General features: G+C 46.6%; 1 protein-coding gene across 2 annotated transcripts; it reads left to right on the forward strand.

The window, feature by feature from the left end:
* The first annotated feature begins 1,207 nt into the window (after window positions 1-1,207).
* KLHL33 (kelch-like family member 33) lies at window positions 1,208-8,876 on the forward strand. 2 transcript variants are annotated; one of them, XM_008589629.1, is made up of 4 exons: window positions 1,208-1,961; window positions 5,033-5,957; window positions 6,082-6,249; window positions 6,350-8,876. In XM_008589629.1, exons 1-4 carry the CDS (start codon window positions 1,208-1,210, stop codon window positions 6,900-6,902), a joined length of 2,400 nt encoding a protein of 799 aa, XP_008587851.1. In that variant the 3' UTR covers window positions 6,903-8,876. The 2 variants fall into 2 exon arrangements, with proteins under 2 accessions (XP_008587851.1, XP_008587852.1); XM_008589630.1 differs by having other exon boundaries at window positions 1,383-1,561.
* Window positions 8,877-22,156: the final 13,280 nt, after the last annotated feature.

Here is a 22,156-nt window from a genome sequence, read left to right on the forward strand (position 1 = left end):
CTTTTTTTTTAGGCTGGCAGCCCTTAGCCTTTCCTACCTCCCCCCTGGAAAGGGGAGAGGTAGAAAGGCACCTTGCTGCCCCTCCCTAAATGCTTTCTCCAAGATGACACCCGAACTGCAGTGCAAAGTGATTGCTGTATACGAGGATGAGAGAGGAGGTGTTGTCCCACCTCAAACAGTGAGGATACCTGTGCCCCACCCTCCAGCCCATCTAGTCCAGCACTCTGGTCCCCACAGCAGTGGAGATCAACCACACGTCATTGTCTCCTGCTCATCCCAACAGCCAGGGTGAGGGTTAGACTTCCCCAGACTTCAGAAGACACAGAGTTGGGTCTCGGGACCTCACCACAGACCCCATCTCCAGACAGAGAAGAAGCCCTGCACTGGGGGTGAGTCACCTAAGTCGGTAGTCCTGACTCCTGCACCTTCACTGCCCCCAACTCCTCTGCCCTCAGGGCACAGGGCCCTGCTGTGTTTGCACTTCACATTAGTATTGTTCGCTCCAGGGTCCCAGCTTTATCATGCACAGAAAAGGCAACAGCCAAAGCCTAGGACTGACCCAAAACACACGCTTCACCCTTCTAGCCTCCTGCTGGTCCCCTCGCCTCCTCCAGTCCGCTCTGGTGAACACAAGCCTTCTGGCTTAGCTCACTCCACTCGATCCCTGCGTCCTCCTTGGCTTCCTAATTCGCCTCTCTCAGCACGCCCGTATGACCTACAGGAGGAATGAGTGGGGAGAAGGGGGTCATCCCGGGACGAGGCCCGGGGGATTGGGTGTCGGCGTTCCGGCACTGGGAATCCAGCGCCGGCTATAATTAGCCGGGTCGGGCCGCTGACCGCGATGCAGGGAGAGTTCCCTCTGCACCCGTCCCAAGCAGAGCAGGTGCTCAAGCGAGAGAGCAGGCGGAAGGCAGGCGGAGGATGACTGAAAGGGAGGGGGCAAGACGGAGGGGGCACGGTCCTGGATACCGGATCTTTACGCACGCTTCTTGAGCGCTTCGCTGCACCGAGTGAACCCCAAAGCTGCGCGTGTAGCCCAGCTTCTCCAGTCTTGGGATGCCGCCTTGGGGTGGGGATTGGGGGGAGGTGGAGTTGGAGCAGGGGGAGGGACTGACATTTCGACGGTCTGGAGACCTCTCTTGAGTCCAGCTCTGACGCCCTTCTCTCTTGCTTTTGTTCACCTGCAGCAATCTAGCAAACCCGGGCCATGAGCGTCTCGAATCGCGCACATCATCCCTCGGACCCGGAGCATGTCTCCCTTCCCGTCCAGAAGGACGGCCTTGGACTCCCTTTGTCTGCCCTTAGGACCCCCTCCTGGCCTCCCTCCCCGGACGAGGATCCCGGTTTGCTTTCCTTTCCTCTGGAAGAGCCTGGTCCCAGGGCCCGGGACCCAGGGAACCTTCCCTCTCCAGCCTTGTCCATAGAGAGAGAGGAGGAGGAAGAGGAGGAGGACAAAGAGGATGCGGAGGAGCCCGAGGGGCTGCGCAGCGAGGAGCATCCGAGTCAGTTTTTCGCCGAGGCACAGCGGCTGCGGGAGCAGAGGCTGTTGCTAGACGAAGAGGTGTCAGTCGGGGGTCGAATGTATGGGGTACATCGGGTGATCTTGGCCGCAGTCAGCAGCCTCTTCCGAGGCAGACTGCTGGGCGGCGGAGGTCCGCGTCCCCCCTTCAGTCTCGATGTGGCCCCGACGGGCTGGGAGGCCGTGCTGACCTTTGCCTATGAGGGGGTGCTGGGCCCTGCCCCATGGGGGGATGTGCAGGCCGCCGCCGAGGCCCTGGGAGCACCCCGGGTGAAGGCTGCGGCTCAGCGAAGATGCCAGGGGGCTGGAAACTCCGGGAAAGATGTAAAGAAGCCCAGCCAGGTGGAGGAGCTGAGGGAGAACCTGCGCAGCATCGAGCTCTTATACCGAGAGGGCGTTGGGTGTGACCTGGAGCTAGAGGCAGGAGGCTGCCGGCTGCAGGGTGAGGGCCTGTGGGGCATTACGTTACTGCAGGTGCATATGCTACCCTAATGGAGTGTGCAAGCAGCAGGTGGTTTGATCCCCGCCATAGTGGTTTTGATCCCTCCTGCAGTCAGAAATTCCCTGGGGTGCCTTTGGAGCCTCTCCTGACCCACTGAGAGCTGGAGCATGCGCAATTGAGTTGTTTTCCTAGGAGCGCTGACAGATTTAAACTGACCCTCCACGTTCTTGCTTTTCCTGAGCCCAGTAACAAGGAATTTCCAGCCAGCTGGCTGGAGCTGAGAATATAATCTATGCCAGCAGAACAAGCAGAAAGTGATTGATTCAAGCAGGGATAAACCAAAGATCCTTCTTGGCATCTTCTATTCAAGACACAGGAAAAGCCAGAGAAAGGTAGTGGAAAGCTCACAGTGTGTCCTTTCACCTATGTGTGCTTGACACCAGGGCAGACGTATGGGTCCTGCAGCTAACGAGCAAGGTCTGGTATTGTTTTTCTAGAATCTTAAGGCTACCAGGCCATGGCACTTTCAAGTTAACTCTGCTCACTACCAGGAAAGCTAAGTTGGATTAAATAAGGTATTATTCAGATTCTACTAATATTTAGTGAGGTATTGGGTTCTAGGAAGTTTTACACATGACATCTCATTTAATTCTCACTGAAAGATAGTGAGGTAGATGCCATTATCCCTATGTGCAGATAAGAAATATTAAACTCAGAAATGTTAACTGGTGAGAACCAGGATTCAAGCCCACATCCACTGGTCCAGTCTCCTTCTACCAGGCCATGCATTGCCTCCTATGCAGTAATACCCAGACACACAGGACCTGGAAAATGGTGTTGGAATGTGGACAAAAAGTTTAAAGTTACAAGGAATTAGTTTAGGGATTATCTAGTTCAGCTCTTACACTTTACGGGAGAAATCAGACTCCAAGACATGTCCAAAGACACAGCCACTGCTCATTAGAGGAATAACTGGGAACCAAAGTGATTCTGGGACTCCCCAAAGGAAAACAATCCCAAAAGCCTTTATTATCATTTCTGATAGCACCAGATGGAGGGGGGATTTAATATTTCATAATTACAAAATGCTTACTAGGGTTTGGAATTTAAACACACTCGTATCATACTTTTATTTCTCTAAGAAACATCCCAACATAAAATCTGAGGGGACAGGGATGAGTAAGAGGTGAATACACGTGGTTGTGAGCCCTTTCACAGCTGGCTCTGAGCTGTAGGTTGATTTATGACATGGAAGCTGAGCTGGCTTAGCTTGTTTTGAGGAATGTAGATTTTTTCAGACAATATATATTTGAAAGCTGTCACTTAAGTTTACTACTTGGGAAGCACTAGACCTATTAATAAAAGGACAATGGAAAGCCATATCAGCATCACCTGCACTTTGAGAGAGGAAAACATGCCACAACTGGTCAAAGCAGCCTGAAGTTCAAAGCCTCACTGGGAGCCTGGCACTTCTATCACCTGCCCGAGAGGACTTATAGCATCATTTTTTCCCCTTTTTATTATGATACTTTTAAAACACATAGCAATGTAAAGAAAATATTAAGATGAACACTTAGACCCAGCACCTAGACTTAATAATTAACATTTTACTATATTTGTTTCATCTCTTTATTTTTTGTTCATGTTCAAAGTAAATTCATGACATTTCACTCATAAACACTTGGGTACGTATCTCTTTAAAAGAGAACATTTTCTCATATAACCACAATACCTTTATCATGCCCAACAAATTTAATAATAATTCCTTAATATCACCTGGCTCACATTTACATTTTCCTATTTGTCTAAAAAAATGTCTTTTAGAGCTAATTTGTTCAACCCAGGAACCAATCAAGGACTATGCGGTACTTAGTTGTATTGTATCGTAAGCTTCTTTTAATCTGGTACAGTCCTCCTTTCCCTTTTTTATGACTTGACTTATTGAAGAAACAAGATTAGTCATCCTATAGAATGCTGCGTTTCCCGATTTATATGACTTTTTCCCCTCATGGTTTTGCTTAATATGTTCCTTTAGCCTGTCAATTTCCTATTAACTTGACTTCAGATCTAAAAATTTGATTAGATTTAGGTTAAATATTTTGGCCAGAATACTCCATAGAGGATGCTGAATACCTTAGATTGAGTTACTTTAGGAAGCACATGAGGTCTGGTTGTTTAACAGCATTTGTTACTAGGACAGTTTAATTGTCATGAGGGCCATGTGGATAACGAAGGTATCAGTGCACAAGTTTGCTTATTGCATCCTGACATCAGTGACAGTGGATGGTGATGACAGTGGATGGCTCAGACAGCCACTGCATGGAAATAGAAAATAAATCACATCCTTTTTCTAAGACTCAATTTCCTTATCTTAAAGGGAGGAATTGAATTAGGTGATTGTGAAAGCTTCAAGTTTCACATCTCATGATTCCATGAACTATATCAAGGTGGGGAGAGGGTTGTGCAGAGGAAAGCTGGGATACATAGGAAATATTAAGCACTAAATCTTAGGCAAGAGGAAATGGCAATCAGATAAGGTTGGGTTACAGCCATTCCTGAGTGGTACCACTTTCCCAGCAAAATCTAACAGAATGGCTGGTGGCAGTGGCTCTTGAAATTATAAGGAAAGAACTTTATTCTGTGCACAATAAGAGAGACCTATATAAGTTGCCCATTGGTCTTTTCAGTTTATTTTGTTCCCCTTTTTAGCATATGCTGTCTATGGCATCTTCTCAACTTGATCCATTAAGACTCTTTCTAACTGACCTGAACCAAAAAGACTGCAGCAATGTTTATCAAAATGTCTTCAGGCCACTAACATGGGAATCATACAAGGTGCTTGAAAATGTTAAAATACGAATTTTTCAGGTCTCCATCCAGACCTACTAAATTAGGATTTCTGGAGGTTGGGCCCTGAAACCTGCATGTTGACAAGCACCCCATGGTATTCTGATGTACACCACGGTTTGGCCTTGGGTAGTTGGTCCAAAGTTGGGGTTCCCAAATCAGGATAATGCCTAGCAGTCTTGCAACACTCTGGATCTTCCTGTAATTCTTCTTCCCTTCTGCAGTGCACCGAGCAGCCCTGGCCTGTGGCAGTGAATTCTTTGGGGCCATGCTCCTGAGTGGGATGAGGGAATCCCAGGGCACGAAGGTGTCTCTGCAAACCATCTCTACCCAGGACTTGCAACTCCTCGTCTCTTTTGCCTACTCTGGGGTTGTGCGGGCAAGGTGGCCAGGACTGCTGAGAGCTGCCCAGGCTGCTCTGCAGTACCAGAGCTCTTCCTGCCTGGATTTGTGTCAGAGAGCCTTGGCACGGGGCCTCAGTCCTGCCCGTTGCCTTGCCCTGCTCCCCATGGCTGAAGCCCCCGGGTTGGAGAGGCTCTGGAGCAAAGCCCGTCACTACCTTCTCACCCACCTGCCTGCTGTGACTTTGTGCCCCACTTTCCCTTCTTTACCAGCTGCTTGCCTGGCTGAGCTCCTGGAGAGTGATGAGCTCCATGTGCAGGAAGAGTTTGAGGCCTTTGTGGCTGCACGGTGTTGGCTAGCTGCCAACCCTGAGACCCAGGAGTCAGAGGCCAAGGCCCTGCTGCGATGTGTCCGCTTTGGCCGCATGTCTACCAGGGAACTGCGGAGGGTGCGGGCAGCCGGGTTACCCCCACCACTGTCCCCAGACCTGCTGCACCAACTCATGGTGGAGGCTGAAGTTCCAGGTCAACAGAGGCGGAGAGAGCCTGACCAGGCATTGGTGGTGATTGGCGGGGATGAGCTCAGATCAGACATGGCATTAAGACAGCCATCCCGAGGAGTGTGGTGGGCCCGGGCCTTCCACTGCGGTGTGGGACTGGTACGAACTGTGGAGTGGGGGCGGCTGCCTGCCCTGCCTTCCCCAGGGCGATTCCGGCATGGGGCTGCAAGCCTGACAGGAAGTGAACTCTATGTTTGTGGGGGACAGGATTTCTACAGCCACTCCAATACCCTGGCTTCAACTCTCAGGTACGTGCCTCTAAGAGTGGGCAGGGTGTGGCAGGCCCCCAGTGGGCAAGTAAGGGAAATTGCTGACCCAGCCAATCACAGATTCCCATGGTCATTCTTCCTACCTCTTGTCTCACTTTTCTAGGTGGGACCCCAGTCAAGAGGACTGGGAGGAGATGGCCCCTTTGTGCCAGGCTCGGAGCTTTTTTTCCCTGGTGGTGCTGGATGGAAAACTTTATGCCCTGGGTGGAAGAGGCAATGGTGTTGCCCTCAACTCCGTGGAGACTTACAACCCTGAGCTCAATGTCTGGAGGTGAGTAGGCAAGGGGGCATCAGGGAGAGACTAGGAGACTTGGACAAGAAGGAGAGTTGACAATGCTAGCTGCCTGATCTTTTGTCCTGTTCTCCCTTAGGCCAGCACCTGCACTTCCAGCACCATGCTTTGCCCATGCAGCTGCCATTTTGGAGAGCCAACTATATGTGAGCGGCGGCTGTAGTGGGACTGACCAATACCTGGCCTCATTGCTGCACTATGACCCCAAACTTGAGAAGCCAGGGACACTTCTGAGCCCTATGGGGATTCCTCGGGCTGGCCATGTCATGGCTGCTCTGGGTGGGCAGTTGTATGTGGCAGGTGGAGTAGGTGAGACGGGGGACCTGCTGAGCTTCGAGGCCTATGATCCAAGGACTGATAGCTGGACTCACCTGGCACCCCTGCCCTCTCCCCATGTGGGGGCTGCAGGTGCTGTGCTTCAGGGGGAGCTACTAGTGCTGGGGGGCTACAGCCATCGTACTTACGCCCTTTCCCACCTTATCCATGCCTACTGTCCTGGCTTGGGCCGGTGGCTCTGCCTGGGAACTCTGCCAAGACCTCGGGCTGAGATGCCTGCCTGCATCCTGACACTGCCCACCGTGCAGCACATATCTTTGGTTCCCACTCCGCACCAAACCAAACCTGCTGGGTGAAGTGGGTAGCAGATTAAGGGAGGAGGAAGAGATAAGAAATAGTGTGAGAGAAGGACAGAGATTATGGGGGGAGAGGGAGAAAGCTTTATTGTTGATAGTATTTTATTCTCATACAGTGCTTTATAGCTCACAGACTGCTTATATATATATGATCTCCACTGAGGAAAGGGAGGTTCCAGAACTTCTGGGGAAAGGGCATCAGGAAAGGGTAGGCAGCTGCATAACTGGGTAAGGAGAGGAGACCCAGCAGCAACTCCACAAGACTCAGGGATTCTTGGTGGGAAAGTATACCTGGTTGGGAAAAGAGTCAAGAAGCTCCAGTAGCCAAAGCGCAGGGTCCATGAAAAAACAGTTGGAGAAATGATTCTATCCTGTGAATAAAGGAGAAAAATGTGGAAAGGCCATTCATGAAAGAGTTTGAGAAGTGTGGGAGGAAGGACTATATATTTTTCAGCTTTTCCTTTCCTGGCATTTGTTCCTCTCTACTTTCCAGTTCCTGGGATGCCTAAAGCCTCTTGACAATATCCTTTCTTAGGCAACTTTGTAGGCCCAGCCTAGTGTTTCCCAGCCTGGACACCACCTCTTGGTGTCTGTCAAAGGCAGAAGTTCTACATTGGGACTTGGACAGCACAGGAGCCTGAGATGCTTGACAGGCCCTCCAGGGCGATGAGGTGGGAGTGTTGTATGTGGGGAAGATGAGGAGGAGAGAGGCACCCATAGTGGAAAAGTGATGATACGAGGCACGAGGGGTTGGGGTGAAAGAAATCAGAAGCCTGTCTGGCTTTTGTCCTTCCCTTTGGGTGAACTGAGGGATCAGGAGTGAAAACAGAATAAATGTGGCATGAGGTCCCAAGTTGTGAGGGGAAGTGGCAGAGAGAAGAGCAAGCAGAGAAGACCCAGAAAAGTCATTTCCCCCTTTCAGTCTCTTTCCCTCAGAGTTTTTTTAGTATCCATTTCCCTTTCTCTTGGCCAGAGAATGTTGTCAGAATCTTCCTCTCTCCCTTCCTCCATCCTGCTCTTCTTTCCTTTTTTTCCTCTCCCTTCTTTTCTCCTATCTCCCTCACACAGTTATTAATTACCTACTATGCACCATGCACTGTATGAGGTACCAAGGGTGCAAAGGCCAAAGACCGCCTGACCTGCAGAGAGACTTGTAAATAATACAAGGTTTACAGTGGACTAACACATATGGACAAAGTCCTAGGAGACCCCAGAGGATGGAGGAATAAACTCTGCCCCGGGAAGGATTCTGTTAGGGGAGGCATCTTCAGATGGGTGTAGTGTGAACTGAATCATGAAAGCTGTCTAGGAACTCACAAGCTAGAGGAGAAATGCATTCCAGACAGACAAGAGAAGTAAGAGGGGCATGCTGTGCCCTATTTCTCCATAACAAAGGGGAAGTCAGTATTCCAGAGATTCTTCAGAGAATTCTGCTGCCATTGCCAGCCTACCCTCTTTTCTGGAGACTTTCTGAAGACAAGGGCTTCCACTTAATTCTATATTCCCTCCCTCCACAATTCTCCTAAATCTTTCCTGTCTGGTATTTCCATTTCTGCCTTCTGGACAGCCCAGGACAAAGAAGGCTCAGTTCTTCGTGTAGGCCAATTTTCTATTGCCATTGTTTATTAAGATTTTCATGCTCCTAAGAGTGAGATATTGGAGCCTTCCTTGTACCTTCCTTCGTTCTGGTCCCAGAAGTACCTCACGTGTGCTTATTTATTTTTATTTGAGATTTCATTATTTTACTGAGGTTTTTTCCTATATCTCTGTTAAGGATAGACTAGGGATATAGTTGAAAATGAGGAGGAGTAAGTAGGATATATAAGAGAAAAGAGAAGGAAAAGGTTGAAGAAGAAAAGGAAGAAGGCAATTGGAGATGAGAAACTATACAGATTGAGTGAACTTCTGTGAACATTTTCTTTCTGGTTTGTATCTAAAGACAGGCTTAAATAAAAGTTTCAAGAGTTCTTCAATCATTCTTGTCTGAGTTTCTATACTACAAAAAGCATTGAAAAGAAAATTCCCTGGAATTTGGCTTCTATCTCTACCACACCACTGAAACTACCCTCCCTCCATTGTTACCATGTCCTACTTCTTACCAAAGCTAAACATCTGTGGCTACCCTTATTCTCCTTCATCTCTCTGCAGAAACTGCTGGAAAACTGACTCTTACCCTAAAAATTTCTCCTTCTGGTTCCAGAAATAGCACACTCTTCTGGGTGGGCCTTCTCTCATTTCTCCATTGAAAAGGGGTGGTAGTAATCCAAATCACAGTGTCCAGTGTCCAAGGAGGTATAGCTCTATCCCAGGTAGAGCTGATAGCCAAGGGTCCAAAGATATATGGATAGGGTAGTTAGTTGCAGAATTTTCTAGCTTTCATTATTTAGTTCTAAAATTGAGGGTGGGGTGAGGACAGAGGTGGAGGTCTTTGATTTGAATTGGACCCCCAGTCAACGGTCCATTCTTTAGTGGGAAGAGACTGAATATATGCAAGGTAACAGCTTGGGGGCCCTAGCCAAGTTGAGTGAGATTCAGGGTAGCATTTTAACCCCAGATATGAAGTGAAGTGAGAATCAGAAATTGGGACAGAAATCATTCATTCAGAGGGTCACAAGCTACTCCAGCCTAATGTTGTTCCTAAGAGAGGGATGTGATTCATCTGGACTCCAACTGAGACCAAGGCATTTAGGGGGTTAGAGGTCCTCTAACTATATAGCAGCCTGACTCATCACCAGATAGGTAATCTGAGCCCCAATGCACACTTTTCAAGCAAACTATCACTCATGAAAGCCAACTATCTCATAACAGAGTAAGAACTGCTTGTTTCAGATTATAGCTGACATTGTTTAAGAGTTTGCTATGTGCCAGGCAGTATGCTAAATACTTTATCTACATTATCTCATTTAAATGCTGATACAAGCCATAAAGAGTAGATATTATTATTCTCATTTTACAGATGAGACAGAAAACTGAAGCTCAGAGGACTTAAGTAACTGACCCAATGACATAGTTTGTAAATGCAGAGCATGTATTTAAACTCTGGTAGAAGGATTTCAGAGCCTGCTTTCTTTATTATACCTCCTCTCCAATATAGATCTACCTCCACTGAGTGACAGGCTTTCTTCAAGAAACTCTTAATGCATATAAGTGGCACTGGAGGCTTAGAGACATGGTCTTCAGGAACCTAACATCCAGTTGCTTTCAAAGAAGCTTAGCCATAGCAAGGGGTGGTAGGTTCTATTGTTTTATTTATTAGGATGTTGATAAAGATTGAATTGTGTCCCTCAAGTTTTGTGTATTAGAAGCTCGATCCCCACTGAGACTGTTGGGAGGGTGGGAAATCCTATTGTGGTAATTGAAAGGTGGGACTTTGAAGAGGTGATTAGATTGCAGGACTAACCCACTGTGAATGGATTAATAATGGTTCTGAGGGCTTTAAAAAGAGAGCATGTGAGAGTGTCTCTCTCTTTCTCTCTGCTCTACCATTTTCTACCATGTGAGACTCCTGTATTGCTGCCAACACCAAAGAAAGCCCTCACCATAAGTATTCCCTGGACTTCAGACTTCCCAGCCTCCAAAACTGTAAATAATTTTGTTTTCTTATAAATTACCCGGTTCCAGGTATTTTGTTATTAGTAACAGAAATAAATTAATACAGATGTGTTGAGCCAGCAATTGTTATGAGCATGATATCCCAGGTGAGACTTTTCAAATGGAGGACCCTGTTTTGCTCCTTTGTCACATCAGCATCATTTGTTCTTACTGCAGACTCAAGGACTAATCTCTGGCCCCATTCAAGTTTTATGAGATTATTAACCTTATTTTCTTCTGCAGCCTAGGTCACATTGCTAATTAGTAGCTGAAGAGGATTTAAATACAGATCTGTTGGACTCCCGAGTGCATGTTTAAATAACTATGTTTAGTATATACCATACTATCTTCACCCATATCCTTAATTACTCCAACATGGTGGCCAAGTATTCCAGTCCTCCCTGACTGTCCAAATTCCCATATTTTATTTCACTATTTCTACAAAGCATTAAAATGTTCTCTCAAGTCCCACTTATATCCAAAGTTGACGTCCGAATGCCTTGCCCGTCTGAAAGCATCACTCAAATCCTATGTGAGATCCAGTGTTCTGATTTTGTTTTTAATGTGTTATTCTTTTTACATGAGTCTGTACTCCTCAGGCAGGCCCCAAAAATTCCCATATTTTATTTCACTATTTCTACAAAGCATTAAAATGTTCTCTCAAGTCCCACTTATATCCAAAGTTGACGTCCGAATGCCTTGCCCATCTGAAAGCATCACTCAAATCCTATGTGAGATCCAGTGTTTTGATTTTGTTTTTAATGTGTTATTCTTTTTACATGAGTCTGTACTCCTCAGGCAGGCCCCAACTTCCAAGTCTTGTGGGCTGCTGACACACTCTTTTAATGTGTTCATGAAAAAGGCCTCCAGGGCCGTTTTAACAGTGGCCTTTTGCAGGTAATAATGCTAAAGAAATGTGAAAAGGACCTGGTGCTACCGAGGCCAAGCACTGGACTGGGAATCAGGAGATGTGTGTTCTAGTCCCAGCTCTGTCTCTCAATGGCTTTTGAACTTGGGCAAGTTATTTGTACCTTTTGGACCAAATGTCCAATGAGAAATGAATGAGTAGTTAGGAAAGTGAGAACAGCTGTTCATCTCCGACTGCTAAAGTATGGCTGGCAAGTTATGAGCAGGATTGTTTAAGCTCTGTTCAGAGCCTTGTCAATAGCATGAAACTCCTTTCCCCAGGCCCTCCCAAGAGGCAGTGCTAAGGGATTATCTGATCGTAATATGTGTTCTAGTTCCTTCTTCATAGATCAGATGGTTTTACTTTTTCTCTTTATGGATTTGCCAAAACCTAAAGTAACAATGCCAACCCCTTGTTACATAAATGGCTACATAGTCCCAACAGGTCTTACAGCAGCCTTCAGAGTGTGCCTGAGAAAGGGAACTCAGGGGCTTGTGCTCTGATAATGAGGTTGGCTACAGTGCCTGGCCATAGTAATTATTGCAGTTAATTTGAGGATGTGTTTATTGTGGCTACAAATCTAGAACGTTGCCACTCAAAATAACCTCTGACCTGTTAGTCTGTTCAAATTTGTGTTTGCTAATATGCAAGGAGCAGGTGCTGAAGTTACCTATCTACTGGGTTTTACTTTTTTAAATTTTTTTTTTAATTTAATTTAATTTTATCAATATACAATGTGGTTGATATTTGTGTCCCTTTACCAAATCCTCCCTTCTATTGGGTTTTAGACAGCAAGGGTTAGTGGTGCTAATACTCTTTAACAAGTATCCCAAGAGGGCATGGAAGTTGATATTAAATTTTTGTGCAAAGGACAGAAGCATGTACAGGAGTAATATACTAAATCTGTTCATTATCTCATGCCAAAACCTGTTCCCAATACCTCTGCAGGCTGAAAAACAGGACCATTCCTCTGATTTCAAAGACCAGCTACCAGGGCACAAGGGGGGAAGGAATGCTGAACCTTATAGATCACAATGTTTCCTTGGATTTGTTGACACTAACTCTGGGGCTGTACAGCTATTAGGGAAACATGACATCACTACATATGTCCCAGGGGTGGATTTGGATGTTGATTAACTTGACAATTCTCATTAATAAATATTTGTTGGATGAATGATGAGGGAATGTAATCAACTCCACAGATATTAGTCTCCTTGTTCAGGTAGATATGCTTGCCACATAAGCTGGCATCTTCCTCAGCTAACCTACCTCCCAAGATGAGCAGTTGCACTAAATGAAACTACTGCACAGTACCAATGTGTCAGAAATTAGGTGATTAAAAAGGCTTAGGAGGAATGGGATCACCACAGAGTAACCCAAAGTAAACCAGCCTTAAATTTTACAGGCCTGGTCTTCCTGTTTTCTATTGCTGCCCAAAACTTAATGACTTAAAATAACAACCATTTCATCATATCTCAAAAGTTTGTGTGCCATTAGTTCCACTAAATTTAGGCAGGGTTCTGCTAGGTGATTCTTCTGTTCCTTGTGTCATTGATGGAAGTCACTTGGTAATATTCTGTTGGCAGATGGGCTGATCTGGAGGGCTCGAGACAACTTTGTTCCCATATCTGGTGCCCTGGTGGGGATGTCTGGAAGACCGTTGTTGGGCTGGGTGACAGACCCTTCAAACCCGTTCTGTGCAGACTGGGTCACAGACCCCTCATACACAGGTTGCAAGCTAGGTAATTGGAAAAAAATCCTGGGAGCCACTGGCAATGTTGACATGCTTTATTTGGATGCAAGCTTGGCCCCCAGCCTGCCTCCTAGTGGATCAGAGCCATTGACTTTTATACTAGAGCCAGATAGCCAAGGAACACCTGGTTGCACATGCGCAATTAACATATTTACAACAGACAGGCTGAGCCATGCTCAGTTGCATATGAGGTGAAGGAGTCTGACCATTCTGTCTCCATTTTCCTTATAACTGTTAACTGAAGAACCTACCAGTGGTCTCTTCAAGGTGGCAATCCCAAGTGTAAAGCTATGCGACTACACCACTTCTCAGGTTACAGTAGTAGCTATGCCGGTTGTCAGGTTGGGACCAATTGTATTGTTAAAGCAATTCATAACTAAAGCCAAAATGTTTATTTATTTTAGTTACATTAAGTTTTCCATTTGTATTGTCAAGGCTAGGGCTCACAGACCCTTCAAACCCATTGTACAGACTGAGTCACCAGACCCCTCACATATCAGGCTGGTCATCAGACCCCTCACATGTAGGCCCATGCTAGGTAATTAGGAAGGATCCCAGGAGCTGTTGGCAGATGACATGAGCTCAGCCCTCAGCAGCAGCAGCAGCTTACAGCAGTGGCAGTGGCTCTTCAGGGCTTCCCAGGGGCACTGGCAGCAACAGCTTGCAGCAACAGCCTCCAGGAGCAGTAGCGGCCTCCCCATGCCACCTCCCCAGGCATCCCCAGGGGCAGGGAGCACCATGGATCAGAGCCACTGATCCTTTATACTTAAATCCATAACCCAGGACACCTGGGTGCCCACGTGCATATTTACGTCAAATGCTTGGCAAGATTTTGAACATCTGAGGGGCCCTGACCATTTTCCTTCACTTTCCCTACACCAAGATAGTTGGAATTGGCAGCTCAGGGCTTCCTGAGGGAATATTCTAGAGTCCTTCATGGAAGAAGCATGGTTCCTTTCACCTAGTCTCAAAAGTTCCAGAATGTCACTTCTGCCTTGTTATATTTGTCAAGGAAGTCACTAGGTCAGCCCAGATTGAAGAAGTGAGTTATCAGACTCCACTTGTCAATGGAAGGAGAAGCAAAGAATTTGTGGCCTATTTTAATCTACCATACCCAATAAGGAAGACTAGTCAGTGGGGAATATCCCTTGAAAGAGGATGAAGAAAGATACTGGTAAATGTCAACAGACCAGAGACCAGATGAAGGGTTGTTTTGAGTCAGAGGAGCCAGAAGGAAGAAGGCCCTGAGGTTCTTGTAATCTGATTGACTTCTGCTGCTTTCAGACGGCCCAGAAGAGCTTGTCTAAGGTGCCAAGTGCTATTAAGTAAGTGCTTGTCCACATATCACAATTTGTACAGTGCTTTAAAGTTGGTGGTGGTTAGATTAAACAGAAATTATGCTGTAAATCTAAAGGTAATTATTCACGAAGGAGAAAAAAATCAGGTGAAACCAATGACCTTTCCACTTCCCACTAGCTTACTCCCCTCCCAGCTTCTTATCAGGAGGCTTGCCCTTCCCAGTTCAAAGTCCACCTCCTCCAGGAAGTTGCTTGAGATCCCACCTCCCTCCCCATATAGCCATGTAGTTTGTTCCTTAGTCTAATATAGCACTTCTCATTGTCTGCCTTGTATTTTTGTGACTTCTGCATGTGCTTGTCTCTGTGAGACCATGAAGCCTTGAGAAAAAGGCATGTTTTATACATTTTACACAGGTACTAGCATTATCCTTTGCACTTGATGGTTGCTTAGCAGATGCTTGTTGAATTAAAGTAGAGGAGGACAATGAATGTGCCATGAAACTGACCAGAAGTGAGCAATTTTTTTTTTTTTTAAAGATGACCAGTAAGGGGATCTTAACCCTTGACCTGGTGTTGTCAACACCACACTCACTCAGTGAGCCAACCGGCCATCCCTATATGGGATCCGAAACCGTGGCCTTGGTGTTATGGGGGAGGACAATGAATGTGCCATGAAACTGACCAGAAGTGAGCAATTTTTTTTTTTTTTAAGATGACCGGTAAGGGGATCTTAACCCTTGACCTGGTGTTGTCAACACCACGCTCACTCAGTGAGCCAACCGGCCATCCCTATATGGGATCCGAAACCGTGGCCTTGGTGTTATCAGCACCGCACTCTCCCGAGTAAGCCACAGGCCGGCCCAAGAAGTGAGCAATTTTAATAGGTGGTAGAGCCCTTCCCCAAAGGGCTTCTAAGGACTGAGGGGATGGCACTCTTTCATCCCAGAGCCAAATCAGTCTGCATGCATGTTGGGAAAACATAGGAAAAATGGTCAGGGCCCCTCAGATGTTCAGAATCTTGCTGAGCATTTGATGTAAATAGGCATATGCGCTCAGGTATTCCTAGGTAATCATCTAGTGTAATTGTGCATGTGCACCCAGGTGTCCTGGGTTATGGACTTAAATATAAGGATGAGTGGCTCTTATCCACGGCGCCTCCCAGCCCTGGGATTCCCCCCTCCCCCCCGTGGGGGGACATGGGGAGGCCAGGCCACTACTGCTGCTGGAGGCTGCTGCTGCTAATGCCTCTGGGATGCCCTGCAAGGCCACTGCCACTGCGTGACCTGTAAGCTACCAGACCTGTAAGCTGCTGCTGCTGAGGAAGCTGAGGACTGAGCTCATGTTATCTGCCAACAGCTCCTGGAATCTTTCCCAATTACCTAGCATGGACCTGAGTGTGAGGGGTCTGGGGACCCAGTCTGGCATGTGAAGGGTCTGGTGCCCCAGTTTGTACAATGGGTTTAGAGGGTCTGAGCCCTAGCTCTGACAATATAAATGGAAACTTAGTATAACTAAGATAATAGCTAAAATAATGAAACATTTTGGCTTTAGTTATGATTTGCCTTACTTTACAATGCAACATTCACCAGTAGGCCATTGCAGCTCGATGCCCCTGATGAACAATTTAGGGTTGTAGGCTGTATATGAAGGAGAGTGTGAGTGGTCCTCTTAAGAGCTTATAAATAAAAATAAGAGTTCTGTGAGTTTAACCCAGAAATGGCAGAATGTCTCCTCAGCTCTAGTGTAGTTACTTGCTTGGCAAAACTCCTCATTTAATCAATAAAAATCTGAAAATTGATTCAACTCAAGGGAGTGGCTAGCTTAGGGAAAGCAGGAATCAAAGAAGCAAATATTGGCAAAGTGAACTTAGCACTGTCCTTGGAAAGAAAAGTAGATTTGGACCTTGGGAACATCTTGCCAATTGAAAGGATTTTTCTTTCTTTTTTTTTTTTTTTCCTTTTTGTCTTTTTTCGTGTCCAGCAACGGATCGCAACCCTCAGTGTCGCGCCTGTACCGCACCGGGACCGGCAACGGGATCGCAACCCTCAGTGCTGCACCCGCACCTCGCTCAGCCAGCGAGCGGGAACCGGTCCGCATGTGGGATCCGAACCCTCGGCGGGAGCGCCGCTGCGCTCCCAAGCAGCGCACTGTAGCAGTGCGCCACCGGGCCGACCCACGAAAGGATTTTTCTGTTGCAAGGCACAGAGAATTTATCTGGCTCCCCACAAACCTAGTTGAAATATCGTTTAGGGATCAGTCAGTGGCTGTATGACTGGAACAGAATCTTTAGGAATTAGCCCAAGTTTTTCCCTCCTTTTCAAATTTTTATTTTATGTATTATCAGACTAGGGCTCACAGACCCTTCAAACCCGTCTTACAGACTGGGCCGCCAGACCCCTCATGTGTCCAGCTCAGTCGCCAGATGCCTCGTATGCCAGGCACAGACCCCTCACATGCAGGTCACGAGCTACGTAATTGGAAAAGATCCTGGGAGCCATTGGCAGACAACACAAGCTCGGTCCTCAGCATCCTCCAGCGGCTCACAGCGTCCTCCCAGAGAATCCTGGGGGCCCTGGCAGCAACAGCCTCCATCAGCAGTAGTGGCCTTCCTAGGGGCGGGGGGCACTGTAGATCAGAGCCATTCATTCTTTATACTTAAGTCCATAACCCAGGACACCTGGGTGCACATATGCAATTACATTAGACAATAACCAGGGAACATCTGAGCACACGTGCATAGTTACATTAAATGCTCGGCAAGATTCCCAACCCCTTGAGGGATCCTGACCGTTTATCTTTACTTTCCCTACATATATAAACAATTCAGGTGTGGCATGTGCATTTCTTATGAAACTGCAGTAGAATAGGTTTGGGGAATTCTCCTGTTTGGGGAATCATTCTAGATCGGTGGTTTTCAAAATGTGGCCAGAGTCACTATTACATGGGAACTTGTTGGAAATGCAAATTTTCAGGTCCCATCCCAGACCTACTGAATAAAAAATTTTCGAGGGGGTTGAGCAACAATCTGGGTTTTAATCAGGGGTTCTTAAATATGTATCAAAAGCACTTGGAGAGCTTGTTGAAACAGATTGCTGGTCCCTGCCTGATGGGAGTTTGGATGTGTTGTCCCCTCCAAAACTCATGTGGAAATTTGAACTCCAATGTGGCAGAGTTGGAAACTCATTGAGTCATGGGGGTGGATCCCTCATGAATGGATTGATGCTCTCCCGAGGGAAGTGGGGATTAATGAGTGAGTTCTTGCTCTATTAGTTCCCACAAGAGTTCGTTGCTTAAAAAGATCCTGGCACCTTCTCTCTCTTGCTTCCTCTTGCCATGTGATTGGCTTGTACCCGCCAGCTGCCTGCTGCTTTTCTGCCATGAGTAGAAGCAGCCTGAGGCCCATGTCAGATGCAGCTGTCGCTGAATCGTGAGCCAAATAAACCTCTTTTCCTTATAAATTACCCAGTCTCAGGTATTCTGTTTTAGCAACACAAAACGGACTAAAACACTGCCCAGTGTTTGGAAATGCAGACTCTCAGGCCCCACCCCACTTGTCTAGATCAGTATCTCTCAAACTTTAATGAGAGTGCGAATAATATGGGAAATACTGTTAAAAGATTCTGATTTAGTAAGTCTGGGGTGGGGACTGAGAATCTGCATTTCTAATAAGGTGCTGCTGATGTTGCGGGTCCACAGCCCACACTTTGATTAGCAAGACTCTAGGGCAGAGATTTCCAAACTTGTCTTCACATTAATATCACCTGGTGTCCTCGTCCGTTTGTGCTGCTATAACAATGCCAGAGACTGAGTAATTTATAAATAATAGAAATTTATTTTTCACACTTCTGAATGCTGGGAAGTCCAAGATCAAGGCATGGGCACCCAGCGTCTGGTGAGGGCCTTCTCACTGCACCCTCACATGGTGAAAGGTAGAAGGGCAAAAAAGGGGAGATGATAGTTCCCTCCAGCCCTTTTATAAAGCCACTCTAATCCTACTCATGTGCTCAGCCCTCATGATTTAATCACCTTTTAAATATCCCACCTCTTGGGCCGGCCCATGGCTCACTCGGGAGAGTGTGGTGCTGATAACACCAAGGCCATGGGTTCGGATCCCATATAGGGATGGCTGGTTAGCTCACTGGGTGAGCGTGGTGCTGACAACACCAAGTCAAGGGTTAAGAACCCCTTACCGGTCATCTTCTAAAAAAAAAAAAAAATAAATAAATAATAAATATCCCACCTCTTAATAATATCATATTGTTAATTAGATTTCAACATATGAATTTTGGGAAACATTCAGACCATAGCACCAGGGAAGCTTCAAAAACTTCTGATGCCTGGGTCATACTCTGGGTGATTGTGATTTGATTGGTCTGGGATGTGAGCTGGGCCTTGAAATTTTTTAAAGTTCTCCAGGTGGTTCTAATGTGCAGGGCTTGCCAGCCTTGAATTTCTTTGCTGCTTCCGCTAACCAGAAAGTAAACTCTAAATCCTTGATAGTTAATTATGAAGCCCTCAACTAGTTGCCATCCTTCCTGTATCACCAGTTGCCTCAGATCAGACACGTCAATGTTTATTGGGCTATAATGAAAGTGCTTGCATATGCTATTCTTTCACTGGTAAGGCAGACAGTTCTCACAGAGAGCCACAGAGTAGGAGGCTCTGAGGTTGGGACAATTACCTAAAGTATACTCAAGGGAAAGAGGACTTATGGACTTGCCTTTCAGAAGGAAGGTCTTATGTGGTCCCTACCCCCCTTCTCCTCAATATGCTCTGACTCTAGTCACCTTGCACAGCCTCTTCTTTCAGGTTTCCTAGGTCTTGTGTTCCCTCCATAAACTCCTTCCTCTCTTCTCCCTCTTACAGGGCCTCCGGTGGTGGTCCATATGTGTGGTACTGCCCCCAGGAGGTGTTTTAGAAATTTGTGGAGGCTTTTCTTTTTCTTTTCTTTTTTTTGCTCTCACAAGAATTAGGATTATTTTAGGCATTTAATGGGTAGGACCCAGGATTGCTAGACTTTCAGCAATCATGCAAGGCACTCCCACATGTAGGGAAAATATAGGAAAATGGTCAGGGCCCCTCAGATGTTCAGAATCTTGCCGAGCATTTGCTGTAAATATCCATGTGCACCCAGGTGTTCCTTGGTTACTATCTAATGTAATTGCGTATGGGCGCCCAGGTGTCCGGGGTTATGGACCTAAGTATAAAGGCTCTGCTACATGGCCCTTCTCCCGATGTTCCGGGAGCCCACTAGGGCGTCTGCTCCTAGCTCTGAATAAAGTCTATTAATTCTTTACCCATGGCTCTCAGGATCTTTTCCTTTTACCTAGCTCGTGGACCTGCTTGTGAAGGGTTTGTGACCCCCTTTGTACAATGGGCTTGAGGAGTCAGCGAGCCGTAGCAATACACCACACAATGAGGGACGTTCCTGCATCTCCGGCTGTGAATAACTTGCTAGTCATTCATTGTTGGGAAAATATAGGAAAATGGTCAGGGCCCCTCAGATGTTCAGAATCTTGCCGAGCATTTGATGTAAATATGCACGTGTGCCCAGGTGTTCCTTGGTTATTGTCTAATGTAATTGTGCATGTGCGCCCAGGTGTCCGGGGTTATGGACTTAAGTATAAAGGATGAGTGGCTCTAACCTACAGCCCCCCTATCCCCCGCCCCTGGGATGCCGGCGCCGGGGGAGGCTGCTACTGCTGGTAGAGGCTGTTGCTGCCAGTGCCCCTGGGATGCCCCGAGGGGCCACCGCTGCTGCTCTTTCTGCCGTTGATACTGCTGAAGACTGAACTCGTGTCGTCTGCCAACGGCTCCTGGGATCTTTCCCAATTACCTAGCGTGGACCTGCGTATGAGGGGTCTGGTGACCCAGCCTGGCGTGACCCAGCCTGGCACGTGAGGGGTCTGCTGACCCAATCTGTACAATGGATTTGAAGGGTCTGAATCCTAGCCCTGACAATACAAATGGAAGCTTAGTGTAACTAAAATAATGAAACGTTTTGGCTTTAGTTATGAAATGCCTAGCCATACAGTTAGCATAGCTATTGCCTCAACCCGACGACTGGCGTAGTCGTGTAGCTTAATTGGCGTAGTTAGTTGTGTAGTTACATTCATGTAGCTGAAAACCCATTGTAATAATCTAACTTTTATTTTAAAAATAGACAAGGCATTTTATGTATAGTTGTAATATATACTGTACTTTCCAGGAATGCAACTACCCTGAAAATCATGGGATGACTATGCCTTGCTTTGTTAGAAAATCTGCCAAAAATTATTCATCATCTTGGAAAATCATGGCACATCAGTAACATTGTTTATGGTATTTGGATCACCGTTACAACATGCCTGTATCCTGTATTTGTAACTGGTACATTCAAGATGATTCTACATAGATGCAAGCATCTGAGTACTGTATTGTTTTCTTGAACGTTATGCCCAAGCATTTACATATCTAATTATGTATTTAATTATAAGTTATCTTCTTTCTACCATTCCTTCATATCTCTTTAAGACATTTTATAAGTTTTTAAACTGTGTGAAGGTAAGTTACATTATTTATGAATTGTATTTCAGGACAATAAAGGGATCATAAAAATATTTGTTACAAAAGGGTGTCTTAGTTCAGGTTGCTGTAACAAATTACCATAGACTGGGTGGCTTAAACAACCAATATTTGTTTCTCACAGTTCTGGTGGATGGAAGTCTGAAATCAGGGGCCCAGTATGGTCTGGCTGTGGTGAGGGCCCTCTTCTGGGCTGCTGATGACTAACTTCTTGTATCCTCACATGGCTGAGAGGTAGCTAGCTCTCTGGCCTCTCCTTATAAAGGCCACTAATCCCCATTCATGAAGGCTCCACCACCGTCATGAGCTAATTACCTACCAAAGACACCACCTCCAAATACCATCAATATGTTGTGATTAGGGTTTCAACGTATGAATTTTAATGCCTCCAATTGTGAGCTGAAACTCAGTTGTCATCTGAGACTCAAGGCCACCTCCCTAAGGAAAGCAATATTTTTCAGAAGATAGCTAATCTGTTTTACATGAGAAAAGCGTATTTCTCCCGCCACTCTGTTTGCCCCTGCTCTTTGTGAAATAGCACCAGCATGATGACCCTAAGGGTCGCTTGTCTCTTTCCTGAGCTTGATTCCACCTTCCAGAAACGGTTCCGCATCGGCCATTCAGGATGGCTCCAAACAGATCCACGGATCTCTCTTCCCACCAACAGGAGAGGAGGGACATGCGTTCAGTTCACCTGCTCTAATTGTTGGACGCTTATATTTGGCTACAGGCCATTGCTTTGGACTTTCTATCTCCTTTTTATTCATCCCCACGGTAACTTTAGGATGAATTACGAGTCCATCTATCTTTTTATACCAGGAACAAAAAGGTGTACAGATAGGCAGCAAACATGCCAAAATCTTTGTCCATGATCGGGGTTTGAAGATATAATAGGAGAAAGGAGACGAAAATAAGTAGAAGAGGAGGAGGATTTGGCAGAGGGGGAAGCCCGAGGGACGGGAGAAAAACAATCAGAAATGATCAGAGGAAGAAAGAAAAACAAGCACTAAACAAACTCAGCTCAGGCACCAGAAAGGGATGCAGGCGCGCCCTGGGCATTCGCCTCGCCGGCCTGGCCCCTCCGGTTCCCGCGGGCCGCGCCCTGCCCTCGGCGCGCCGCCAGCCCCGCAGCGGCTCCCCC

This window comes from Galeopterus variegatus, unplaced genomic scaffold, assembly GCF_000696425.1.
Source record: "Galeopterus variegatus unplaced genomic scaffold, G_variegatus-3.0.2 Scaffold5559, whole genome shotgun sequence".
NCBI lineage: Eukaryota > Metazoa > Chordata > Mammalia > Dermoptera > Cynocephalidae > Galeopterus > Galeopterus variegatus.

What these genes read in the sequence shown, in the direction of transcription:
- KLHL33 (XM_008589629.1), top strand. Translation starts at nt 1,208, where the DNA reads ATGAGCGTCTCGAATCGCGCACATCATCCCTCGGACCCGGAGCATGTC. An exon ending in ACCCTGGCTTCAACTCTCAG is followed by an intron (nt 5,958 to 6,081) that starts GTACGTGCCTCT and finishes TCACTTTTCTAG; the next exon opens with GTGGGACCCCAGTCAAGAGG. An exon ending in CCTGAGCTCAATGTCTGGAG is followed by an intron (nt 6,250 to 6,349) that starts GTGAGTAGGCAA and finishes GTTCTCCCTTAG; the next exon opens with GCCAGCACCTGCACTTCCAG.